At 37.4% G+C, this 27,402-nt stretch overlaps 1 protein-coding gene across 5 annotated transcripts in view; it reads left to right on the top strand.

Annotated features, from left to right (window-relative positions):
* The window catches only part of UBE2H (ubiquitin conjugating enzyme E2 H), a 102,223-nt gene that overhangs the window by 54,910 nt on the left and 19,911 nt on the right, over positions 1 to 27,402 (top strand). For 3 of the 5 annotated variants that reach the window (XM_059885706.1, XM_059885704.1, XM_059885705.1), the window contains 3 exons: positions 2,867 to 2,941; positions 19,938 to 19,977; positions 21,293 to 21,345. In XM_059885706.1, the coding sequence (XP_059741689.1) occupies positions 19,943 to 19,977; positions 21,293 to 21,345 (88 nt within the window). In that variant the 5' untranslated portion in view covers positions 2,867 to 2,941; positions 19,938 to 19,942. Of the gene's footprint in view, positions 1 to 2,016; positions 2,094 to 2,866; positions 2,942 to 19,937; positions 19,978 to 21,292; positions 21,346 to 27,402 lie in introns of all 5 variants that reach the window. The other 2 variants (NM_001037614.2, XM_059885703.1) reach the window with 1 other exon arrangement.

Raw genomic sequence — 27,402 nt, 5'->3', positions numbered from 1 at the left:
AAATTTAAGTGAAAGAGTAAATTCATTTTAAGTTTTAGAGTATAGTGTTTAAATTTGTTCTCAGGAATGCTAATTTATATTCCACTGAACACTGGGTTTTATCCAGCTCCTTCATCTCTATCAATTAATAATGGAAAATATCTCATTTTTAAACTACTTTGATGAGTTGGGCTTTTTATAGCTTAATTTCAGTTTTCTTAACTTGGCTGTTCTGGCCTTTTCTTCCTAGTTTGTGCTTTGTCCTTGGTTTTTTATAATAAAGAAGTTTAAATGTGTATGTGTGCTTGCATCTGCTAGTTTTTCCCCCTGTGGTTTCTGCCTTTGGTGTCATTCTTAAACCTTTTTATCTCCAAAATTTTTTGGTTTGTTTTCTTTGAGAATGTAATTGTTTGTATTTAATTTTGTTTATTGTAACTAGATTTGACTTTTTCTTTCACTAATGCAAGGGAGCTTTTTTGGTTATTTTTGTTTTAAAGCAAGCACTTACTTTAACTTACTACATTAGCATTAGCTTTGAAATATTTGTAGAGGGGTGTCAGAGTGTGACTGGCCAGGAAGAAGTTAGTACACCAAAACTTACATTCATGTGTCATCTGACCATGAGAAATGAAGCCAATTTTCCAATGTGGTTGCTATTTGAATCCTTTCAATGTGCATGTTATTAAAAGTAGTTTTTGTTTAGAAAAGAATGAGATCAAATAGACTACATTATCTTACTTAATATCTCTAGTTGCTCTTAAGCAAGGACTTTGCCAAAAATACACCTGACCTCTGTTCTGTGACCTACAGGACAGAGGATTTGGAGAATCAAATTTCAAGCCTTAAAACATAACATTTTTCTCTATTTAAGAGATCACTTAAATTTTATTTAGCATTTTTCTTTTTGTATAATAGTACACATAATTAAAGTGTAATTTGTACTTCTGATTGAGAAAGATGAGGCCATATCTTCTTGTGGTGGGTTGTTTTTTTTTTTAATGTTCCAGTGGGATTTGAGAGTTCCCCAAAGCCCCCCACCACCTAAAATTTTTATCACTAAAGTCATTATTGGGGTAGACCACAAAGCAGAGACAAAACAGAAATTAGACCAGAAGCCCTATCATCTGGAAATGGGTTGTTTTGGTTTCTGTAACTGAATCTTAGGAGCTTAAAAGAATGAGTCTCAGGACACATAAAATTGACGAGGAAGAGAACACAGAAGTGCCGGTGCTCTGTGATTCGAGCCCCCAAACACACACAGAACTAGAGGCCAGCCTAAGGAGGATAGAGTTTTGTGAGTGAGGAAAAGAATAGCTGAAAATAAATACTACAGACAAAGTTTAAAAAAAATATATATATATATATATTTTTTTTTTTTTGCTGTTTTTTTTTTGCATTTGGCAGTGCTACTTATAGCACAGTTATATCACTAGTCATTTCAATTATTCTCTAAGCCAGGAGGAAATTATCAGGACTTCCTTAGAAAATCTGTAATTTTAGGCACGCATTTCCAGTTCAAGAAAATCAGTGTTTTGCTGAATGCTTGAATTTGACTAAAGGGAACACTGGGTTTATATTAAAGGATCATTGGGGAGAGGTTGGGGTAGGGAGAGAACAGAGGGGAGAAAAGCTAAAATTAAGTTCCTGTTTTTCATTTACTTACATACACAATGTAGTCTTACACATATTACATACTTAACCCATTTATTCTTCACATAGGTCTGTAAAATGGTGTTTTCCTGATTTGCCAAAAACAAAAGGCTCAGGGAGTGAGTTTACATTATTTTGTCTAGCCTCAAACCCACCAAATGGCAGTCCTGGGATTTGAGCACCAATCTCTCTGAATCTAAAGCTCATTCATATTCTTTTCACAGGATTATATATTGCCTTTTAAACTACCAGAATTATTATCATATTTTATATTTTATTGGTTTCTTGTAGAATGTTGGTAACATTTTCATTGGCATATCTTAGGGGTACCATCTTTAGTTCTGGGTAACATAAAGCCTGTGTAATTTCCTTTACCTTCCACCTTAGTATTGAGAGTAAGCATGAGGTTACTATCCTAGGAGGACTCAATGAATTTGTAGTGAAGTTTTATGGACCACAAGGAAGTAAGTATATGTGTTGGTATGTGTTTTTCTATTTTACTTATATTCCTTAATAGACAATGTGAATATCAAGATAGATGGTGATATGTATAGTTCTTGAAAAGTAAATTTAATTGAATTCTAGAATCAGTAAGGAAATCTTGCTATTAGGATAAATATTCTGTATGCTTTTTCTCTTATCTCTGTGTTAGTGTGACTTAGTTACTTAGTCATGTCCAACTCTTTGCGACCCTATGGACTGTAATCTGCCAGGCTCGTCTGTCCTTGGAATTCTCTAGGCAAGAATGCTGGAGTGGGTAGCCATTCCCTTCTACAGGGGTCATCCCAACCCTGGGATCAAACCTGGGTCTCCTGCATTGCAGGTGGATTCTTTACCATCTGAGCCACTAGGGAAGCCCTATGAGACAGTATTAAACATAAATTGTGAATTCTGGGTTTTGTGGAAATGTTTTTGTTGTTTGGGGGGAGAGGTGGGTTAGGCACAGGATAGACTGAGATAGTTAGCTATTACTTACCAAATAATTGAACAGTGTTTGAAGAATCAGGTAAATTTGAGAGAGAAAATGAATCTATGCTAATTCTAGATTTTTTTTTAAAGGAAAGTATTACCTTTGAACATAGAGTACCTACTAGTTATAAGAGTTCCCTGACTTTTGAAGGAATTAATTTGCAAGATTCTCAAAAGAGATTAGAATTTAATGTTTAACTTACAGTTGGATTCTGTTTTCTAATTTGGAGACAATTCTGATGTTTTAACATTTTTGCTTTTATTTCAGCACCGTATGAAGGCGGAGTATGGAAAGTTAGAGTGGATCTTCCTGATAAATACCCTTTCAAATCTCCTTCTATAGGTATGTAACTACCCATTTTCTTTCCTTAGAGAATTTTGAAATGGAGGGAAAAAAAAAACCAAGCCTACATTTTATGGGAATTAGTTAATTCCAGAAGTATTTGCTCAACTGAATTTTCCCCCTTTTTTTGGCTTAGGTTATTTAGTAATTTTAAGGAGGGACTTCCATAGTGTGATAAAAGGTGTTTAAATATATCCTTTGCATGCTTATAATGACTGTAACTCTAGATTTTTCTGTCTTTTAGGGTCAGATTAAATAATTTTAAGACCCACTGTCCATTCAGGCTATTAGCAGTAAAATAATAAACATCTTAAATCTCATTTTAAATGCCAATTGTTGAAATGAATATTATATAGTGCCTATTCTAGTTCTGTCATTTAAAAATCCTCCTTATTCCCTACTTTTGTTTTTGTTCACTCCAACTCTGTGTACCTTTTTCCATTCTTTCCACTCCAAATCTTTTTAACCCTCTAAACGGCTGAAGAAAGTAGAATAGAAACAAACCTCAGTAGGGTTACATAAAATACCCTCAGTGGGGTAGTTTTTCCTCGCCTTCATCTTGTGCCGTAATTAGTGATATTAACTTATCACCCCCATTAAGGCATTGACAGTTTAGGTATTAGCATCAGATGCTGTGGGGATATATTTTGGTTGAGCTTGATACCTTTAAATATTTTGAGACTGTAGAATGGTAGTAACTTAGATAACTTAAGCCAGCTTTAAAAATTTTCATTCTGTAGATGATTTTTAGATATTACAAAGAACTGGCCAATTTTAAGAAGGAAGAAGAAAATAAAATTGGAGTATGTTTAGAGCGTTCTCTGTCACAGTGAATCACTTATTCAGAATTGTCAGAGCTAATGCCAAAACTCTTGGAATTTACACTTCTCCCTTGCCCCCGAAAAAGGGTTTTTTAAAAGAGGTGAACCAAAGACATTCTGAGCTTTGTGTTTTAATTCTAAGCCCCCATATTTCTGTCTGGGATAAATAATGTGAAAATGTTAGTAATTCCCAATCAAATGCAGTGACCTGTCCCCGTAGCATCTAGCTACTTTATATGTTTTACAATTTAAGGCTATAAAAATACTATAGAGCATCTATAATTCCTTTTTAGTCTGGGAACTCTTAATGTTCATTTTAAGAATAAACTGGTAATTTCCTCTGAAGGGCCCTTAGCTGAGTTTTAAACTTGGTAATTAACAAGATGGGCTTGCCTCTCTGATGGCTCAGTGGTAAAGAATCTACCTGCCAATGCAGGAGACACAGGTTCAGTCCCTGGGTCGGGAAGATTCCCTGGAGAAGGAAATGGCAATGCACAGCAGTATTCACACCCGGAAAATCCCATGGACAGAGAAGCCTGGCGAGCTGCAGTCCATGGGGTTGCAAAAGAATCAAACATGACTTACCAACTAAACAACAGTTGAGGAGATAGTTTATGGATAATTGAATTGGAAATCTCCCATTGCTATCAGAACCTGCAAACTGTAGAGTTATCAGATGGTGATATAGGAAGGGTACTCTGAGGTGTTGAATCTTTGAGACAATTCCTGAGTGTATCTGACTTAATACCTTAGCACAGGTGGGACAGCAGCTGTTTCTCAGTTCCTAGTGTGGTGGAATGTAGGTAGAATCTTTAAACCTTTATAAACAGAATATCCAAACCATATAAATTCATTCAGGTATATTTCATAAGTAACTATTTACCTATAGAACTGAAATTTTGCTTGCTAAATCTAGCAGTAAATTTAGTTTTGTTACCCTAGATTCCTAGTCAGAAAGGAAACAGTATAGCTTGATGAAACTGACAATGAACCGAGAAGTGCAATTACATATCCTACAGAAATGTAAGATTCTCAAATCTTAGCCTGTTTCCAGGTAACAATTATTTCATCATAACTTTCAAAGCAAAACTATCTGAACTTCAGACATTGTTTGTTAACTAGTGATGCAACAGAAGCCTCTGTACTTTCTTAAGTTAATGATGTAACATGAAATTGGTTAGGACAAATGACTAGGCTAACTTAACTTCTTGATAATTTTTCCTTTCCCTTTCTGTGTGCTTTTAGACCTTGATGATACCTACAAATGTGTATGTACCATCTTCTCTTAGGGAAGTAGATCTAGTTGAAATATTTTACAAGCTGTCCTTGTTTCCTCCAGAGGAAGATTGCGTAAGAGTTTTAATCAGTCATGTGGGGTGACCCATTTTCAGGTCATCAACAATGTAATTACTGTTGCAATGTGCTTTAAACATTTTGAGAGGTAGTGGGTCCTGCAGAGTAGGCAAGGGTTTGTTTTTGAATTGTATAGATAGCTGCAGAACTATACAGAAGAGGAGATAAGATAAATCCAACCTCACTGTTCTTTTTAAACCCTGCCTCCATAGATTAAGTGTTTTGATGATTAGGTCTTGCTTGGGGTTTTTAAATATATATCTATGTATACTTTTTTGTTTCATGTTGCTATGTATATTTTTTAGTTGTATAAATGCTCCTTATCTATAAGAATGTAAGAAGGTCCAGGTGAGCAAAACAAAAGAAAAACTAAAATGTCTTATAATCCTGTCCCTCAGTGGATATTATTATTTACATAAAGTACATAAAAATGTATTTTAAAACATTTTTCTCTAAATATTTAAGTGTATATGCAATGTACTTTTACAGGTAGACTGTAAACTCCAAACACAGTTTAAGGGAGTTTTCAATAGTTACCTGACTGCTTGACTTGTAACTGAAAAAGTCCTTTTAAAAACAATTTTCATCCTTAAGTAAGTAAATTAACTCCTTAATTTACTTACATCTTAACTCCTCTTTGGAAAGAGAAGGAATATTAACAGCCTCCTGGGGAAGTTACCAGCTTACTCTTACAAAGCCGACATTGTTCCAAACATCTTAATAAGCTCATCTTTTGGAATTTTACATTCTCTTTGAATATCATGAGTGATGGCAAGTCTTGATGCTTTGAAGCTGGATATAAATTTTTGAAATGGCTAAAGGTCATTTAATTCCAGAGAATAAGATGAATTGAAAAACTGAGTAACATCAGTTGAAGTCTATAATGATATATGATTATGAAACTGACTGAAGTTTAAGAGTTATGATTTACTTTTTAAACTGGCCCTTTGGGCTCTTTCAGAAAGAAATTCTAAAACTCCTTTAATCAGTTGTAACATCATTGAAATATTTGCATCGTTTTCCAGAGAGACTGCTTTGATATAAATCATGTTTGAATCACTGAGTTCTGGTCTGTTTGAAGGTCCAGACTTTGCTCTCCTTATTCAGAAACTAGAGTGAGAGCAGCACTGCTGGGCGTGTCCCCGTGTAGTTAGGAGGGTCTGATTGGTCAGTGGACGGGTTATCAGGAAAGAATGGTTCTGGCCCCAGTTCTCCTTGACTCTGGTGATACTTAGCTTTTTGTTTCCTCTTCTAGAAAATGAGATAATGTAATTAAATGGACTGTGCATGTTTGGTATTGATCGGTGTATTAAATATTCAGGATATATGATATATGGCATTCCACCAGATACTTAGGAAGGCTGTATATACGGCTTTCACCAGATGGGAGGGAAAAAATATCAATGTATTTAAAATATTGCATTTGCTCTAATGATAGCATTTCATTGCTTTTTAGAAGTGTGACTCAGCACCTCAATTGAGGAAGAGAATATATGGAGGAGATAGATGTTTACACAAGTTATATCTAATATATTGAGAATAGAGTCTTTACAAAGCTTCAGAGAGGTGAAGGTGAACATAAGGACTTTATAAATACTCTTTCAAAACTGCAAGTAATGCCCAGTCCATGAAGATTTTGTTCTATCCAAAGAAATTGCTGCGGAGACTGTCATATTCCGTACTTCTCTAGATTCACACTTTTCAGTCATTACACATGTGCTCAACTAAGAAAAAGCTTTTACCCATCTAAGGAAACAGACTTGCAGTTGCTGCCTGGGGGGAAATAAAGATGAGTGATCCCATGTATAAAGACGTCACATACAGCAATGTTTTCCTAAAAATGAAAAATAACCAATTAGCATAGGATACAAAATAGTTTTGTATCCAATCCAAAGAATGCAAAGATTGAAAAATGAGAAAATATATGACTTTCTAAATTGGCAAGTTAAACATTGTTGGCAAAGGTATTATGATACAGCCAACCTAGCAGTACATATTGATAGAATTTTATATCCTTTGAATGATTTTACTTAAAATAAGGAAATATTCAGACCTGTACACTAAGATTAATGCACAAGAGTATGTAAATTGCAGTGTTATTTTTAAAACTTAAAAGTTGGAAGCAACCTAACGACTCAGTTGATAAATAAAGTAGTTAAATTATGGTTCCTTTTATCCCCCCCCTTTCTTAGGCCACATAGCATGTAGGACCTTTAGTTCCCCAACAAAGGAGAGAACCCATGCTCCCTGCAGTGGAAGCATGGAATCTTAACCACTGGATACTGCCAGGAATGTCCAAATTACAGTACATTTTAATGGACAAAATGTTTTACAGCCATTACTTATATTTTAATATTTTTACCACTATGTTTATTTTTTATTTATTTTTTAATTGAAGGATAATTGCTTTACAGAATTTTGTCATCTTCTGTCAAATCTCAACATGAATCAGTCATAGATATACATACATCCCCTCCCTTTTGAACCTCCCCCGCCATCTCCCTCCCCATCCCACCCCTCTAGGTTGATACAGAGCCCCTGTTTGAGTTTCCTGAGCCATACAGCAAATTCCTGTTGGCTATCTATTTTACATATGGTAATGTAAGTTTCCATGTTACTCTTTCCATACATCTCACCCTCTCCTCCCCTCTCCCCATGTCTATAAGTCTATTCTCTGTTTCTCCATTGCTGCCCTGTAAGTAAATTCTTCAGTACCATTTTTCTAGATTCCGTATATGTGTTAGAATACAATAGTTATCTTTCTCTTTCTGACTGACTTCACTCTGTATAATAGGTTCTAGGTTCATCTACTTTATTAGGACGCAGATGCGTTCCTTTTTATGGCTGAGAAATATTCCATTATGTATATGTACCACTACTTCTTTATCCATTCATCTGTCAGTGGACGTCTGGTTGCTTCCATGTTCTAGCTATTGTAAATAGTTAACACCATCTTTAATGAAAGAACACACAAGAGGGAATCCTCTGGTGGTCCAGTGGTTAGGACTTGGTACTCTCACTGCCAGGGGCCCAGGTCAGGGAACTAAGATCTTGCAAGTTGCACACAGCACAACGAAAAAAAAAAGATAAAATAGTATAACTATAATTTTTTTCTATGCAAACACCAAGTTTGAATGCCAAATTTTGGCTATAGTTATCCATTGCTGTTAAAGGAATTAAAGCCATTTTCCTGTAATTCCCAAATAGTCTATACGAAGTTCCCTTTTATTATAAAAGTAAGTATTTAAGAAACTTATGGCAAGTGTGTGTCTTTCGGATGTCCTGTCTGCATCTTTGTCTGAGTCTGTGCTTTACCTGTCTGTTGTTCCAGAAAGCCATCAAGCAGTCCTTGGTCAGAATTCTCAGTTTGCTAAGGGCCTCCTGGCCCCCATGTTTCCCACCACTCCCCTTAATTTTTTTCCTTCAGTTTTAATTACTTGTGCATGTAAGTGTGACACAACTGAAGCGACTTAGCAGCAGCATGTAAGTGTACATACTGTGTCCTTTGTCTCTCTTGCTTCAGTTTGGTTTACTCCCTCTTGGAGCATCTTTGCACCTTTCCATGTAACCATTCTCCACTCCTTTCCTCTCCTTTTGGCCTTCCCCTTTTCCCTTCTGTCCTGTTACTTTGAGCAGTTCTTACCTGCTTTTTTCAGTCTGACTCTTCCACTTGTTCTCCTTTGTTCCATTTTTCTCTTCATGTGAACCAAAAAGACCCCTTTGTAGCTATTAATAACAGTAATCCTTTGATAAACCTAACCCAAGGGGTAAAAATTATGTCTTTAATAAAATATGACATAAAATATTGGATTTAAGGCTTTTAGCCTCTAAAGGTCTTGAAAAGGTCACTTCAAGATCTGCCTTAGTATCCATCAGATCTACCTATGTTACTTGAACAATAGCATTCTAGAGAATATTTTAAAGTTGTGATTGAACCTTATTTTTAAATGACTACTGGCTAATATATTAAGAGACATGCATTCTACTGATTTCAGATAGAACTATAGAGTATTACAGAATCTTTTGTAAGTAACCTTAAGACAAGCTCAAGAACTCTGTCACCATTGATACTTTTCTTAAAATGGAAAACTGTATTGTAAGAGCCAGCTAACAAGTCAAGAAACTGAGTACGAAGTACTACATGTGTGTATCTCCATGTGAACAGTGAGGAGGACCTTCTCCCAGGAGCAGGCTACATGCACTGTGTGTCTGGACTGTAATTTGATGATACCAAAGCTGACTGTGTAAAAGGAGTGGTTGGTTGAGAGCAAGATTCTGGAGAGACCACATCATGGTTTGCCAAGTGTTGATAGAATGGCTAGGGGAAAACCAAGCTCATTCCACAGTATAATTGATGTCAATAGCATATGGCAGGAGGTAGTCAAATCCATTTAAGTAAATAGAAACAAAATGAAAGTCATGGGCAATAACAAAAATTAGAATGCTATTTTGAGCCACACCAGTGGCCTTTACTAGTTCAGACTATCATCTAAATAGAATGGTTTTAGGTCATTCTGTTCCAAAAGGAAACTAGACTAGATAACCTCTCAGACTTCCTTCTGAATTTCCCAGTCTGCTGCCAGTTCTTAATTAAGGTATTCTGATGATCAGTGTACCATGTTCTTTTTACTTGTGCCAGTGGTTAAGGGAAATGGTTTCACCTTTTTCATTGACAGATTTAGGAGACTCTTCTGGCATAATACACTTTTTATTTCACCATGGCCAGAAATTACCTCACAGTATTTTTGGAATGGAGTTCTGTAATATGGTGTATGACTAACTGTAGAGCTTAGAATACTTAGCATTTTCCTTTGCATCTTCCTGGTTGGAAACATTGTATAGTTACTTCCTCAGGAACTAGTGTGAGTGACTTTAAGTGAGTGATGTTTAGTCAGGAGTGGACCAGGATTTGAAATAGAGAGGAGTGTCATTCATGAGAGGTTTGGGGTCAGTCATTTAACAAAGACTGATTTGAACCACTGTATTTCCACAAATGGAATGAATTCTTAGACTGAGGAAGCTAAAGTCCATTAAGATCACCAGTATACTTCTCTACTTTTATAACTTTGGGTTTGAATGTAGTTCCTGTTTAAAAATAGTTACCTAAGTGCTACTGTGTAGTGATCTATATTTTTTGAATTCCAATAGAAACAAGGTTCTAGTAGAAGAATTTCCTTAAAAAAAATGTTAATGCTATGAGACCATAAGCCATTGTTAAAAGCTCTCTTTTTACTGGTGTTGTGAAAATGAAATTTGGGGGATATGATTTTGAAAAGATTATGTTTGGCATCTGAGGTAGAACCTACTTTCTCATAAAATGGATACAGCTTATATTATTTCTTCAAATCAGCTCCACAAATTTGTCAGCTACCAGCTATGTGCAGGGCATTATTCTAGGTGCTAGGGACCCAGAAGTGAACAGATTGGTCTCTTGACCCTTAAATCCTTTTGGGGAAAATGAGGATGGGGGGCTGATAAAGCAAAATTTTTAATGTCTTGATAGGTTTATTTAGAGAATTGATGTAATAGAATTGACAGTCATGATAGCTGTCTTAGATTAGGTGTTCAGGAAAGGGATCTTTGACAAAATAAATTTAAGCCGGGGTTTAAATGAAAAGGGGAAAAAAGCCAGCCCTAATCTTCCAAGGTCAGAGATAGAGCATTTTAGGCAGAAAAACTGTGAAGACAAAGACACTAAGGCAGGAACTTAGCTGGCATGCTCAGGGAAGAGAGATGAGGCTGGAAGGCTGGGTAGAGAGCGAGATACGAGAAAGGGTCCAAATTGTAGGCAGGGCGAGGCCCTATTAGGACTTCGTAGGCCAGATTAAAGGGTTGAGTTATATTTTTAATGTAATGGAAAAGATCATTGCAGTGTTTTAAACAGGTTCAGTGACCACTCTGCTGTTGTGGGGAAATAGTAGAGGTACTAGTGGGTTGGATCAAGGTGCCAAGGTTGAAAATCTGTGATGTAGACCCACGTGACTTTGAAGAAATCCATCTGTATTAAGTAAAGCATACAAAGGAGGCTAGTACCTAGAGGAAGATAAAAGGAAGGCTTTGCTTTCTATTTCTTGGAGATTTCAAAGGATGTTTATATGCTCATTGTAGGGAGTTGTCTAGAAGAGAGGGAAAGCTTGTTGATGTTTGAGGTCAGGAGGAGGATGAAGGAGTGGTGCCTTTGACACTGTAGGAAGGGACAAGATAGGACTGGTACTTGAGAAGACCATGGACATATGAGCAAGCTGTTCAGACAGGAGAAATTAGCATGGGGGGTTGTTGGGGACAATGAGGGGTCCTGCTGATTAGCACCCACTTTCGCATGAAAAATACACAGGGCTATTAAGTCCTATTAAGTGAGAAATGGAGGACCAAAGGGAAGGAGAGATTTGAAACCTACTGGTAAAATGTACAAGTCATTGGAGGATGGGGGAGCAAGCTACTACAAAAAGGAGAGAGGAAAATTATAGGGAATGTTGAGTCCACAAGAGATTATAGAGTGTATTTTTAAAAACTGGTACATTTGTTTACTTAACATCTCTTCTCCCTGCCAACCCAGTAGATACAAACTCCATGAAGACAGTCCCTGGGTATGGTTCACTAAAAATCTATCTCCCCAACTCAGGACTTGGTGCATTGCCTGTTCTGCAGAAGAATATTGTTTGAGTCAGTGAGTGAATGCCTATTTAGTGGCATCCTCAAGTCCAAGTATAGACAGTTGTGAATGATTGGTGTCCTTCCATTGTAGACGGGCATTTTGGAGGGGAGAGGGCAGGGAATTAGTAGAGTGCTAGAGAATGATGATGGTGATAGCTTTTAGACTTAGTATGGAGAAGGAGTGAAAATAGGGTGGTAGGTAGGAAGAAGGCTACAATCCATAGGGTTGCAAAGAGTCAGAGATGACTGAGCACATGTGCATGCGTGCACATACACAGGTAGAAAAAGGGGAGGGCCAGTGGATTAGAGTTCACAGGCCAAAGAATTGTTCATGGGGGTGGGAAGCGCTTTGACAAGGATAGGAGACTGTCATTGGAGAGGGGATGTCTGAATTTGTGATTTTGAAAGTGAAGCCATCTGTAGGGATGACAGACTTCAAAAGCATGTCCTGGGAGTGTGAATGAGATAGAACTGAGGAAAGATCATTGAGGAGAAGCTGAGATAACTGAAAGGCTAGGGTATGATGAGGATGGTCTGTATAGGCAGTTGTATCACTAAAAATGACAGGAGTTGATGGGGGAGAAACTTGGGGGCCAAGTGCTGAAGTTCTCAGTGATGGCAGAAGTCAGTTGCCAAATTGGCCCTTTCATTGAAAAACCTGTTGTGCACAGTTTGCAATATCTAAGTCCACTTAGCTTCATCTTGCTGTATAGCCAGAGTAAAAATAGTAGTCGGTTTCATTTCCCTTTCCCATGTCACCTCTGAGGGGTAGCTTTGCTTTTATTCTTGCTTGCCTCTGTGAGAAGATTTACCCATTTCCTTCCTGAAGCTGGCTGATGTCAGTTTTAATTCTACCTTTGGCAATTTATGATTATATAGTCTTTCCATTTGCTGCATAGAAATCCTACCTCACTCACTGTTTAGGTCAGGTCCTACTTTAACTATAGTAGATAACCTCTAGCTTTAGAGCTGATTAGTTATTCTGACATTTTCTGGGCATAAAATTCACTTTCCCTTTAGGACTGGTGGTCTAATGAAAACATATATTCTTAGCTTCATTTTTCTTTAGTTAAATGAAATTCATTTAAAACTTTAAAAACTAAATAATATCTTGGTTCCCTTGGGAAAGCTTGTTCATGCAGTTGAAGATTTTGTTCATATTCTTGTGAATACCATGGTTGGTGAAAACCACATTGCTAGAAGGAACTTTGGTGTTTTATACCATCCAGTTCCCTTATTTGAAAGATGATAAAAATGAGACCTAGGAAGGCAGAGATACAGAATTGCTGACTAGTTGCAGAGTCTGCCTTCTAGCTTCCATTCCAGTGTTCTTGCCATATGCCAATGCAATCAGAACAGTCTTTTTAATAATAAATGTTAGAGTAGATGTATTTTCCATTTCCAGTGTGATAGGGTTATTAAAAAAAAACAGACTAATATCCCATAATCAAAATACCTTCTAATGCGCTTGACAATTCCTGAAGGATTAAGAGAAGGTTATATTGGGGCAGATACTTTCATTTTTAGGATGAGGAAAGTGATATGAAATTATGTGCCTGAACTCTGTCAGCTAATAGTAACATTACTGAGTACTTACTGTGTGCCAGTTACTGGTCACATGCTCTGCATATATTCATTAAATCTTGGTGACACTCCTATGATGTGTGGATACCATTACTTAACCCAGCTTTATGAACAAGGAGACAGAAAGGCTAAGAGATTCAGTAGGTCTAAGTGGAACTTAGGCAGCCTGACTGGAGCCTGATATTTTAACCCCAACTTTGTATAGTAAGTGGCAGAGACTTGAAATTAAGTCTTGAAATTTCATGTCCAGGATGTTCTGCTCATACTCCCCTGCCTCTGACCATGAAAATAAATCCTGCCTGATTGAGTCAGTGTGGTTATGAGTGACCAGGAGAGTGAAAGATAAACTGTGGAGACAGGAAAGAGAAGGCGATCTTCCAAAAAATGGAACTGCCAGAGAGTAGGTTTTGGTAATCTACTAGGCTGGTAGAAGAGTTGTACTGTTGAAGGATAACACTTCACCTTTTCTTAGTTATAAATAAACTTTTCTTATCCATCCAGCCCATTCCTCAGATTCTATATTATCAGAGAGAAAGGAAGAAACAGAAAAGAGGACCCCTTGTTGAGTTTAGATCTCCTGAACACACACAAGATCAGTTCAGAATTTCCCATGACACAGGGCAATGAGAGTGAGCTCCTTGCTTGGTTCCTCACCCAAGAAGAGACCGGCCCAGGTCCAGCTGTCCTGAGTAGGAAAGGCTCAGCTCTCGGAAGAGACTTCTGCCTGGGTGCAGGCTGCCACGGGCTGGGCCTGGCTGTCTGAGGTAAGCTGAAAAATCTATCTGAGGATGCACTGATGCACAAAGCTGGCAGCAGAGCTGTCGCCATGAAGCTGGCAGCATCCACACCCCTTTTTCAGCTGGAGCATCCTAATTCCAGTTACCTCCTGCACGCTAGGAATGAAGACCCAAGTTATTGCCCTTAAAAATTTATAGTCTGAGACACTGCTAGGGAAGATAGGATTTAATCTTTAATAAATATATTTTAAATAATTCTATCTACTTTAAAAATAGAGAATTGATCATTTTTATTCTGAATGGTCTACTTTATGTGGGTATTTGTCCTGAAGATGGAACACCAGAGTAACTTAATACTTTCTCACAGAGATTCATAAGCTTATAATTAAATTGTATCAGCCACAGCTGCCCATCTGAAGTCCAGGTTCATTTCTTCTCTAGGATAAAATTCTCATTTCTGCCTTTCGTGCTTTTCACCCATTTACCTTAGGGTGGATTTACCTTGTTTCATGAGTCACCTTGTTTGACCTCTCATTTCAAGATTATTCTGGATGCAATTTCTGAATAGGTGATTGGCCCTTGGTATTTCATTCTATCCACAAATTTGATCACTAAAAATATCCCCACGAATAAAAGGAACAAAGATGGAAATTTGGTTAATTTCTGCCTCCTTTATTTACATATTGATCCAGTATCAGTTATTTGAAAGTGTGTACAACTTTGTACAGATCCCCTCCTGGGATTGGATACAGAAACAGTCTGAAATTAACAAAAAAAAAAACGTTTTCAGCATGACTCGGCACGGTATTATTTACTTTCTCTGCTTATTAGCCTGTGGGTCAACTCTAGAGCAGTTGAGTGTTGGAGTGAGTGAAACAAGCAAAAGCATGGCATATTTTTCTGTTTTAATAATCTGTGCTTTTATTTTCTAAGATGTGTAGTTTTGCATCAGCTTAGCATGGTTTGGCTTCCTCCTCCAGAATTACAAATCTGATTTCCTTCTGATAAAAGATAAGAGGACAGAGGGGGTAAGCTGTTCAGCTAAACGTTTGTACCTGTTGTCCCCCTTTTTATAAGTGCTTGAGCCATACCAGAGAATAACTGTCCAAAAAATTGGAACGAGTTCTGAATTTTATCTGAACAAATCACTGAAATGTACCATTAGAACATGTCTGGTAGTGAATAAAATCTTACGTGGATTAAAAATGACTTGCTGCTTCCACTTGTCATGTTTCCATAAAAGCAGTTTTCAAAACATGTTCTCTTAAAATATCTTCAAAATAGTTCCTGGTCGAATGGAAACAAGTGTTGGGAAAATTCTGTTGTTGCAGACAAATTCATTAGGGTGGTGATAGCTTTGCCAAAAGGAAGGAAAACGTGCCAGGGCAAACACGCTCAGTCCTGAGAACGTTCCTTCCCTGAATTCCTAGCTTATTCTTTATCCGTCTCCTCCCCTCCTTGTGCAAAAGTTCCACTGTTGCCATCATTATCCCGAATGTAAATAGCTTTGCCAGAAATGCTTCCCACAGCTTGTCCAAGAACAAATGTAAAGGACGTGTGTGTGTATATATATGTATGTGTGTGTGTGTGTGTGTATATATAGACACACACACATACCCCTTTCCATTTATTTGCATCGGGTAATTTTTCTAACAATAGAAAAAACTGGTGTAGGAGGAGATGACTGTACTGTGGAAATTGTTTTTTTGGTAGAGTTGGTCTGGCTGTGCTTGTTTCTCAGTGGCAGGGTTATAAACGCCATTTCTGCCTACTTTGGAATAGTCAGCAGGTTTTTGTATCTCTTTGTGGTATTTTAGCATGTTAGAAGCTTTGTATTACATTCTCCAGAATACTTCTGTACCTAAAATGTGCCCTCACAGAATTAATTTCCTTCATGGACTTAACCATTGGCCATTTGTCTTTAAGTTCTCTGTTCTCAGAGCTCTGGCCATTGTTATTAAATCCTAGATTTTAGAACTGATCGTCCTTTTACAAACAGAAATAAGAGTAGGGGGTTTGGAGATCATGTCGTCCAGCTTTCTGTCTTTGCAGGTAAATAAACAGGACCACAGAAGTGTAGTGACCTGATCAAGGCCTGCAGTTAAAAGGCAGAGTTGGGACTAGAAGCCAAGCCCCTATTAGCACTTTGACCCTTCCAGTCAGGTTCTGCTCTCCACATCACACCTAGATGGGGTTCAGCAGGGACAATGGGGACTGGGCTCCAACCCATTTGTTACTGAAGAATATGTTTACTGAGCCCTTTTTGGTTCTCTTTTTTATGTAGTTTTGAACTCAACCAAGCCAAAATCTAGATTTAATTGAAAAACAGTGTGGAAACTGTATTGATGCCAAATGTCGTCTCCAGACCTTGTACAAGGAGTCAGGCACCTTATTCTTTTAGAGACAGTTTTGATAAACAATTCAGGCTTGTTTCACCATGGCTGTTGCCTTGACTTACACTTTTGAGGTCCCCGGTGACATCACATTATTGAAGCTTCATTCTTTTATTTTTATTATGGAAATATAGTTAATTTACAATATGGTGTTAATTTCTACTGTACCACGTGATTCAGTTATACATATATTTTCTTTTTTTAATACACTTTTCCATTGTGGCTTATAGGATATTGAATATAGTTTGCTATCCTATACAATAGGACCTTGTTACTCTCCATCCTGTGTATAAAAGCTTACATCTGCTGACCCCAGCCTTCCTTTGGCAACCACCTATCTGTTCTCTACATCCATAATTCTGTTTCTGCTTCATAGATGGACTCATTTGTTCATATTTTAGATTTCACATATAAGGGATATCATGTGGTATCTATTTGTCTTTCTCTTTCTGACTTACCTCACTTAATATGATAATCTCGAGTTGCATCCATGCTGCTTCAAATGGCATTGTTTTGTTCTTTTTTATGGCTGAGCAGTATTCCGTTGTATATGTGCCACATCTTCTTTATTGCTTCATCTGCCAGTGCACATTTAGGTTGTCTCGTGTCTTGACTGTTGTGAATATGCTGCTGTGAACGTGGGGGGTGCGTGTGTCTTTTTGAATTAAGAGTTTTGTCTGGGTATAAGCCAGGAGTGGGGTTCCTGGATTAAACAGTGATGCTTTATTTAGTTTTCTGAAGGTTCATTCCTTCTAGCCCATTTCCATTGCTGTAGTCCTACTTCTGGTACAGAGGTGGAGGTGGTTTTTTTTTTTTTTTAGTTGGTGGATAATTGCTTTACGGTGTTGTGTTGGTTTCCGCCATACAACAGCAGGAGTTAGCCATAAGTGTACATATGTCGCCTCCCTCTAGAGTCTCCCTCCCACTCCCCATCCCATCCCACACCCTCTAGTTTGTCATTAGCTAGCTGTTTTACTCTCGCAATTTGTCCCACCCTCTTCTGTCCTCTGCTGTGTCCACAAGTCTGTTGTCTGTGTCTGCATGTCTATTCCTGCCCCACTAATAGGTTTATCAGTACCACTTTTCTAGATTTCATATATGTGTGTTAATATACGATATTTGTTTTCCTCTTTCTGGCTTACTCACTCTGTGTAACAGGCTCTGGGTGTGTCCACCTCACTAGAACTTGTGGAGAAAATATCCTCACCCCTGAGAATGAAGCACTGTTAATATTTGTACATTTTTGTTTCCAGTTTTCTTATCAGTATGCACACTTTAAAAAAAAAAGAGCAAATAATATGTAAGTACATTATCTCTTTTTAGTATATGTGCTGCCAAAGCAAGCACCATCTCCTTTTTAAAGGAGTGTAGTTCTATAAATTAAATTCATCCTTGATCACTGTTCCCCATTTTGTTCCCCATTTCCACCATGACCTTGACCCTGCACCCTCACTAAAATAATCGCTCTTGTAAATGTGGTATATGCTGGTCCAGTAGAGTTTTCTGTTGTTGTTACCATAGAGAATATGCAGTGTTGCTTTGTTTTCATTTATCTGAACGGTGTCATGATGCGTATATATATCATCCTGCAGTTTTTTTGTTTCCCCTCAGCCTTGGCTCGATCCTAATTGATACATACCGACCTAGTTCATTACCTCAGCTGTATAGGACTCCCAGTACAAGGATGTGCAACATCTCTCCAGTCCCTGGGTGATGGGGTTGAACTTAGTTCTTGGTTTTTATACTACAGCAAAAGATATCCTCACGAGTCTTATTGTTACATGTATTAGTGTTTTTCTAAGGTTAGGTAGAACTTCTATCCTGCCTTTTCTTCTCTTAACATTAAGGCATGAATGTTTCCATCGGCTTACTGTAATCTCCGTATAAACACATACTTTGTGAATCTAGACTTGGAGACATCTTTAATGAAAAATTAATATGACATAGTAATTGGACACAAATCCTTTTGCATCAGAGTAATTTAAAGATTGCATGGACTTTCTTCATAGTAGGTAGATAAAGCATTAAGCTATTTTAATACCAAAGATTAAAGAACAAAAATCGGAACCGTGATTAGTACTTGGAGTGGCTTGAGCAAGTAAGGGTTGGAAGGCCTGGAACTTCATATAGTCTAATCCCTATTTTCTTTTTTTTTTTTTCCATTTTCTAAGTCTAGAGAAATTTCTTAGATTTTTGGCGCTGACCTCTGTCACTCCTCATCCTTGAGAATCCTCCTTTGATTCCGCTTGTCTTCCTCTTTCCTGTAATCTTCCTCTCCTCATGCATGCTTCCCTGTCACCTCTTTGTGCATCTTGCAATTATTCTTCATGTCTCCTGTCCCATTGCTCCTGTCTCGTGACCTCCTCAAGAATAGTGTACTGTCTGTATTTGGTTTTGTACCCTAAATAAGCACAGTGCCTGATACACAGATGTTGAACAAATATATTTTGAATGAATGAAAGAGGTGAATGTGAGCTATGGGGTGAGGGAGGGTGGGATTGGGACGTGGTGATGCTCACCTTAATAAGGAACTTCAATTTATTGAAACTAGGGAACTGAATAAGGAAGTCTTAAAAGGAAGTTAGGCGGTAAAGATGACAAAATGACAGCTTTGACAGTGGCTCTCTGCTCTAGAGGACTGTCATTTGCTTGTATACATATTTATTAAATCACTGGTTTTATGTTAGAAAATAATTTCTTTTCAGAAGTTAAATACCAATACATTTGTTTAAAAGTCTGTACCTACTTGTTTTTCTAGGAATAAATCAAAAAGCTTGAATCCCCGACAAATACAGCCATCTTACAGAATTTTTTTAAACACCTTGCCCAATTTCTTGGTTGCCCCAATTTTAATCAAAACTGGGTTTCCTGGAATGAGTAGACTAAAGTTAAAGGCAATATTTTGGTCACTGTTCTTATGAAATCCTTTGTGGTTTGGAAGCAGTACTCCTTCAGTGTTTCAACAGCTTCATTCATGTTCCGCACACTGTAGCACAATGATGCCAGTAACTGAGCTTCAGAAGGAGAAGTTCAAATGCAGAACCTCCACATTTAGAAATTGAACAATAAAACTTTCGGGGAGGAAAGTCAGAGTAGCTTTCTTAACTTTTATCATGGCACTAGTTATAAACCATTTAATACTATACATTTTCTTGGCAAGTATCATCATAACTCAGAAAATTCTTTTAATGATTATTAGAAGCTTCACTAGATTATTCTAATAATCTAATGATTATTAGAAGCTTCATTGCTCTCAAAGTTTGCCCATTTGATTAATAGAACACTGATATATTTTAAGTTATTGACACTGTCAGGAGAATATAGTCTAATCAGTAACCAAAGATCTAAGATTGAAAGTAATGAGTTATCCTAATACTGAAATTATTTCCAACACTGAAATACTTTAATTGTTCTCTGGATACTTTTTGCTGCTAATTAACATCTCTTTTTACAGGATTCATGAATAAAATTTTCCATCCCAACATTGATGAAGCGTAAGTAACTATTTTAAAATGTTTAAATCTTAGCAGCAACTGCTCTTGATTAGAGTTTATGTATTGTAAAAAAGTCTCAATTATCTTTTTGGATTTTATCAACAGATAGGACTGTCAGAAAAGTCACTGACACTATAGAATCCAAGAATATGATATTCTAAACCACTTAGTTCAAAGTCTGCTATTGGACTCCTTGGTTTTTTCCATTGTCACAAACGAGTCCTTCATTTCCCTTGATATACAGCTAACATTTGTACTATTTCACATCTCCATCTCTTTGTATAGACACAGTCCAGAGATTGGTCTTCATTGTACAGAGTGTATTATTTTCAGCCCCTGAAGTATTTCTCAGTTCTTGAGAGTAAAGCAAACAATTAATCAATCACAATTACCCCTTTCTTCCCAATATTTTCTTAGTGGTATTTTAAAATGTGCTAAAAGTGCCTCCTATTTTCTACTTCCAGGGCAATTTAGAATACTGTTTGTCCCACAGTTTTTCCTTGTCATAGCATTAAATTTTGATATTACGTATATACACACGTGTATACATGTGAAGTATTCTGAACTCTGAGAGGTTGTATGTATATATATGTGTGTGTGTGTGTGTATCATGCCCCATTGTCTTTTAAAACTGTCAATCATCCTAATAGGGATAGTCTCATGTAACTGCAATATAGTCATAAGATTCAGGAATATGAATATTAATGCAGTACTTTTTCATCTACTGCCATATTCTGGTAATGTACTTTTTAGCACCTTTTTCATTCATTAAAGGATCCAGTCTAGTATCATCTACTGCATTTAGTTTTCATGTTTCTTTAAAGTAGTTCCATCTGAAACCATTCCTCAGATTTGTACAGAATTGACATTTTGGAAGAATAAAGACCAGTTATGTCATAGACTGTCCCTCAATTTGGGATTGTCTGATTTTCCCTTATTAGGTTCAGAGTATGCTCTTAAGACCGGAAAACCGAAAGATAAGATTGTGTCCTCCCCAGGGTATTCCATTTGGAGGCACACAAGTCTGTCTACCCTGATTACAGTGTTAATTCTCATCACCTGGTTATGGTGTTGTCTGGTTTCTCCACTGTATAGTTACTGGTTTTCCCTTTCAGTCTGCAAAGAGACACTTAAGACTTTATGTATATTCTGCTCCTCATCTTGTTTTTACCAATTGGGATTCTTTGGAGTTGTTTTTTTTTTTTTTTCCAATGATCTATTAAAAATATTCTGATGATAAAATTAGTTGTCTGATACATGCAACTAACTTTCTGATTTTTTTTTTTTTTAATGCCATTCTTTCCATCTGTTTCAGGTCAGGAACTGTGTGTCTAGATGTAATTAATCAAACTTGGACAGCTCTCTATGGTGAGTTTGGCCATGGAATATTTTTTAGAGATGTTGAGACAATGCCTAAAAAAAATTGTTTGGATTTTCTTCTCTGGTTTAAGATGTTTTGTTGGGAATGTGAAGGGATTTTGAAGGCCTGGTGGGAAAGTTTAATCAGTGAAAAAACATATTTTCTCATGAGTACAGACTTGGTTTAGCAGTGAAAGTTTGAAATAATCTTTAAGATTCTGAAGTGAAGGTATACTGATACTCACATGTAGACACACAAATACAAACAGAAACATATATGTGTTATTCTGAAGCACATTGTATACATGTTTATCTGTAATGCCTTAGTTTTGGAAAAACCCTTAGGAATGTCCCTTTGAAATGAAATGATGTAATTAGGTTTGGGAGATCATCTGTTTCAAAAATCAAAACTTTGTTATGAAGCAAAGAATCATTTAGCCTTACCTTCATTGCTGAAACTGACATCTCTCACAGTGAATCTGCACGTAAATTGAGGTCACAGAGAGAGAGTATCAGGTCTTATTTCCCTGAGCTTATAACTTGGTTGGGGAGCTAAAAATATTTTAAAATATATTTAAAGCTAATTAGGGAGACAACAAATCAGTCTGTGTGTTCTCCCCACATGACCAAGTTCTCAGGCTTCCCAGAGTCTCCCTGTTCTCATGCCCCCACTTCATCAGCATCCCCTGATGCTCCAGCTGGAAGTAATCTTTGGACATGGCTCAATTTTACAGCTCTTTTTTGGGGGCGGGGGAGGGCGGTGGTGCTGGCTTTTGCTTTCTACTTAGTGTTTGTTGTTTGCCCCGACATTGTCTGTGCTACTGGATTATTTGCTGCCCTAAGGGCTGGCAAGGCACCCGTCCGATTGGTCTTTTAAGTCCTGGCATGCCTAGCACAGCGCCTCGCACCAGTGTGTTTGTAAGAATGAATGGTCCAGACAGCAAACACTTACTGAGAGGTGCAGAGAGGGAAAGATCACATCAGGCATGGGTTAAGCAGAGACGGCCGCCTCTTGTTATGAGACCTTCTGGTGGTCTGAAGGTGCACAAGACCCCTTATTCCAGGGGTTTTGGTGACTCCATCTGCGAGTCACCTTGCACTGACCTGGTGATAAGAACCACAGAGGTTGGTCATCAGCAGCACAGTTAATCCTTCTTTTTCCCTCCTCCCGATTCTTTCAGAAATAATTTCCTCTGCCTGGAGTTGTCCTCCCTGATCTCTGTGTGGTTGGCACCTTCTTTTCTCATCTCAAACATGCTTCCTTAGAGAAGCCTCCTTTCCTGGCCACTTCACCTAAAATAACGTCCCTCCATAGTGCAGCACCCTCTATTTTAAAAACCTTAAAATTTGTTTATTGTTCATCTTGTCCTATCAGACTGTAAGCTCCACCAGACCAGGGACTTCGTCTCGTGTGTGTATGCACATAGGTACAAGTGCCTAAAGCAGTACCTCGTGTACAGTAAGGGTTCAAATATTTGTTGAATTAGTCAGTGACTTAACCATGCCCAGTACTGTTTAACATGAGAGTTTAGGGAAACGGCAGCTTATAAGGAGATGAGGCAACAGGAAAGAACATACACTCTGAGGTTTATTAAATGAATTCCCTTCAAGATGGATTTTTTGGTAAAAATGTCTCATGGCAGGCTGCCTGGAATATCTGATGTAATGATGTGTTGTCTTAAACTGCATTCACATTTTAGAAATGTACATAACTAAATACTGCAAGCTGGTTCCAATTACAATAAAGTAAATTGGACTTCAGTTTGACTAATTCTTTTACTATTGACCAGAGGAGCTTTGGGGAAGAGGTTCGCTGATTCTCAAGCATCTCACATCTCAGAATAGATTTTTTTAAATAACTGTTTTATTGAACTTTAATTCACATATGTAAAATACATACATGTAAAGTGTATAATTTGATAGTTTTTAGTATATTCACAATTATTCACTACACCACTGCCACGTTTTTATCATAGAATATTTCCATCACTTCAAAAGGCAATCCTGTACCCTTTAGCTATCACCCCCTCATTTCCTAGCCCCTCCCCCAGCCCTAGGCAACAACTAACCTACTTGTTGTTTGTATAGATTTGCCTATTCTGGAAATTTCTTATAAATGGAATTATATTAATATAATATATGGTGTTTTGTGACTGGCTTTTTCACTTCTTGCAGTGTTTTCAGGATTCATCTATATTGTAGCATGTATCAGTATTTCATTCCTTTTTATGGCCAAGTAATATTCTACAGCACAGATACCATTTTTATTTGTCAGATGATAGACATTTTAGTTGTTTATGCCCTTTAGCTATTATGAATAATGCCTCCATAAATATTTGTCCACACATAGTCTATGTGGATATGTCTAGGGTGATACAATAACTTTGTTTAACCATTTGAGGAACTATTTTCCGAAATAGTACCATGTTAGATTCCCACCAACAGTCATAATATATGAGGTTAATAATAGAGTTTGAAGCATAAGGCCAATATGACTAAGGTTTCATCACATCTACAAAATTTTAGAATATGTTCTTGTATTACCTTGCAAAGCACTTAGTAACAAGGATTAAACCACATTGATCAAAGCAAATTTTGATTTCCCAATCACATGTGTATGAGTTACCTTTAAGTGTTCCATAATACAAGAACATGAACACATAGGTAAGTGTAGGAAACCAGGAAGGAAATATTTTTAGAGTACAGTCAAAATTATACTTATCACGGGAGAATTGTTTTGACATTTTGCTCAAATCCAAACTATTCCTCAAGAAAATCCAGCATTTCTTCTATGAAAAGTCTTATTAGGAGCAGGTAACTACAATTTATGTATTTAATAAAAGTACTGGTAGAAAGGATTGGTTCAGGTGACCTTGAAGTTTCTTTTAGGCTTATCTGACCTTGAGATCTGAACTGAATTTGTATTACAAACTGCTAAACCCTCTGGCTGAAGGTTAGTTCATAATTGGTAAATTCTGAATCACTCAGTCTCCTGCTGTGATTCTTATTCTAGTTCAAAGGACAAAAAAAACCTAATCGAATATGAAACAACTAATAGGAGAAAGTTGGCAAGTTAACATGGATGTTCAACTGAAAAGCAAAAGGCTTAGCTTGGTAACCAAAACTTGTTTCAGCACCTCTACTGTATAATATGGTAAGGAGCAGGGAGGTACTTGTGAAATTTCCTGCAATTAACTCTGCCTTGGGTATGTACTGTGCAATATGTATACATATTTTTATTGCAATGGCAATTTCTAGTTGAAATTTCAGATTTATACTCATCATTACCTAATAATAAACTGTTTATGTTGGTAGCAAATTTAGTCCTTTATTCCTCTACCACCGTGACTACCACCTTCAGCCCTGCAAAAGAAAACTGGTTTCTGGCAGCCCATTTGACTTACCGCCTCTGTTCTCCTCCTGCTTTTCCTTTACCGAGTGTGCATGCAGTTTGTTCATTCAGAAGCTCAAAATTGGTATAATTGTAGTTGAATCACCCAGTCATTTTGAATTTTATGTACTTCACCAGAGAACGAATTATAGTAGGTAATATGGTTAATTTTCTAAAGATGCTGCTTGTCATCAATATGAAGTTATCTGACGAGTTTGGAGTTACTATTGTCACTCTTTGCAACATCAAAAGGAAAGTAGCATATGCCATCACAAGATTGATTTCATTTTGGCGTCCGGTATGATAGCATCCTTTTTTTATATCCCTTTCTGCTCTTGCAGGCAGCAGTGATAAAAGCTTGGAAAACTTACAATTCAGCCAAGGGAATCTGGATTTCAGTTTGAAAAACAACTGTAATTTTAAAGACTGGTGAAAGGAAAGTTCATTAAGCCGTAGGTAGCTTTCTTAGCTCCTCTTCTGTTGTCCAGTCTTCCTTTTTACTCCAAAATATATTTTATCCATCATTGTATTTTTAACCCACACTCCTGGAAGGTCAGGTACCTTTACTGCATTATACAACTTGAGTTTCTCTCTCACTCTTCTGGCCCATGCATACCTGATCCTCGCAAATTATGTTTCAGTCTCTAGCCTTCCTTTTACTCATTTTTCGACTGACTTGATAAATTACTTATTTGTGGATTAAGTGTGAACAAGTAATGTGGAAGACAATTTTCTTATAAAATTGGGCAGTTTATAATTTTATTCTCACCCTTAGGGTTGCTAGCCAATGGGCTGGATACTCCTCTTATTTTGCTGGTGAGAATAATCAACATTTGGGAAATTACTTCCCCTGGAGTCATTTGGAGAGTCAATAACAGACAAATGAAGTTGACTACAATGAAAGGAGTACTTCGGGGACTTTGAGATTGGAATTAGGCAGAAGAAACAATGCTTCTTTTACTAGGCATTTAGAAAAGTTTTAAGTCATAAATTTACTTAATAGTACTGTGCTATAACTTAATGACTTTAAGCTGCTAAGTGAATTTAAGCCTTTCCATATTGGACATACATTGTTGTTACACCCCTGTTTTCAATCAGGTAGTCTGTGAATCTTTCCAAACTACTCAGATTGTACCTGAGGGTAACTGTATCTTACAATAATGCTTTAGGCTGCTTTAGAGTTTTGCTTGGTATGTTTCTAGACATTTTAGTGTAGTTGTAGAGATAAGAGATACATTTATCTGTCTGCATGGATGATTGACTCACCAACAACTACTGTTTGAACAGGCTTGAGAGCTCAGTATTGATCCGTGTTGGAATCACAAATGTCATCCTGCTTTTGGAGCAGCTGGATTTCATTATGAGTCTCCTAGACTGAGGCCAGGTAGAACAGTTTGTTTCTTAGACTAAGGGAGAAATGTCACCTGCAACAGATATAAAAGAAATATGCTGGCGTTTGGGATTTGATGGTTTCTACAGTGCTAGCTTCATGATCCACCTCCTTTGTGTGCTTGTAGATATTTAGATTTGGTATTGGCCTGTGGCCCAAGAATTTAATTAGCTATGCACAGAAAAATGGGGCCTTCTTGGGTTGAACAACTTAGCAGAAATTCATTAAAAACACCACATTCACATCTGCTGACGGTCAGCATTAGAACCATGGAGTAGTCCAGGCTTTGTGGATCGTGGGACATGAACCAGGCTATGGTCCTGAAAGATAGCCACAGCCATGTTCTTTCTTTGGGGCTATAGCTGCAAAGAAAGTGACTGTGACTTTATAGATTTGTTTTCTCTTTCTTTGCTTGTGATCACTTTGTCTAGGTAAAATTTTTCCCCATCCATGGCCACTTACCTTATAATTCCATGAAGTTATCTTGTTCTTTTCTGACATTAAAGACAAACTAAATTATTGCCTAGTAATTTAAAACTTTAAAAATGAGTTTTAGTATGACTGTAAGAATATCCAACTAGCTGCTGCTACTGCTAAGTCGGTTCAGTCGTGTCCGACTCTGTGCGACCCCATAGACGGCAGCCCACTAGGCTCTTCTGTCCCTGAGATCTCCAGGCAAGAATACTGGAGTGGGTTGCCATTTCCTTCTCCAATGCATGAAAGTGAAAAGTGAAAGTGAAGTCGCTCAGTCGTGCCTAACTCTTAGCGAGCCCATGGACTGCAGCCTACTAGGCTGCTCCATCCATGGGATTTTCCAGGCAAGAGTACTGGAGTGGGTTGCCATTGCCTTTTCCAATCCAACTAGCTAATTATACATTAACTGCCCTCATTTCTAGAAGGCTAATAACAAATCCTATTACCATGTTTTAGCTTGCAATCTTTTAAGGCAAGCAGGGTCATGCCAGGTTTAAACTAGGATGAATGACCTCTAAAGAACACCCAGGTAAGGTGGAAAGTGTTTCGAGATTGATATGACAACAAGGGGAATGTTTTTGTTGAACGAGGGTCTCTTTTATTCCTTCTGATCTGTGTAGTAGCATTCATTTCATTCTGCAGATCTCTGCAGTTTAAAGACATTATTGGGAGGGGATGTAATTAGGCAGTGGATGAAAGATGATTTTCTAAGATAGCAGAATGCTTTAAAACATTCCATGTTATAAAACTACACCTCTGATCGGTGACCTGGTGATCTGACACTTGGCAGAATGTATCTGGTATTCCTCCA

Source organism: Bos taurus, chromosome 4, assembly GCF_002263795.3.
Source record: "Bos taurus isolate L1 Dominette 01449 registration number 42190680 breed Hereford chromosome 4, ARS-UCD2.0, whole genome shotgun sequence".
Lineage (NCBI taxonomy): Eukaryota > Metazoa > Chordata > Mammalia > Artiodactyla > Bovidae > Bos > Bos taurus.
Note: the sequence above shows the minus strand (reverse complement) of the source record. Positions and strands in the feature narration are given on the sequence as shown.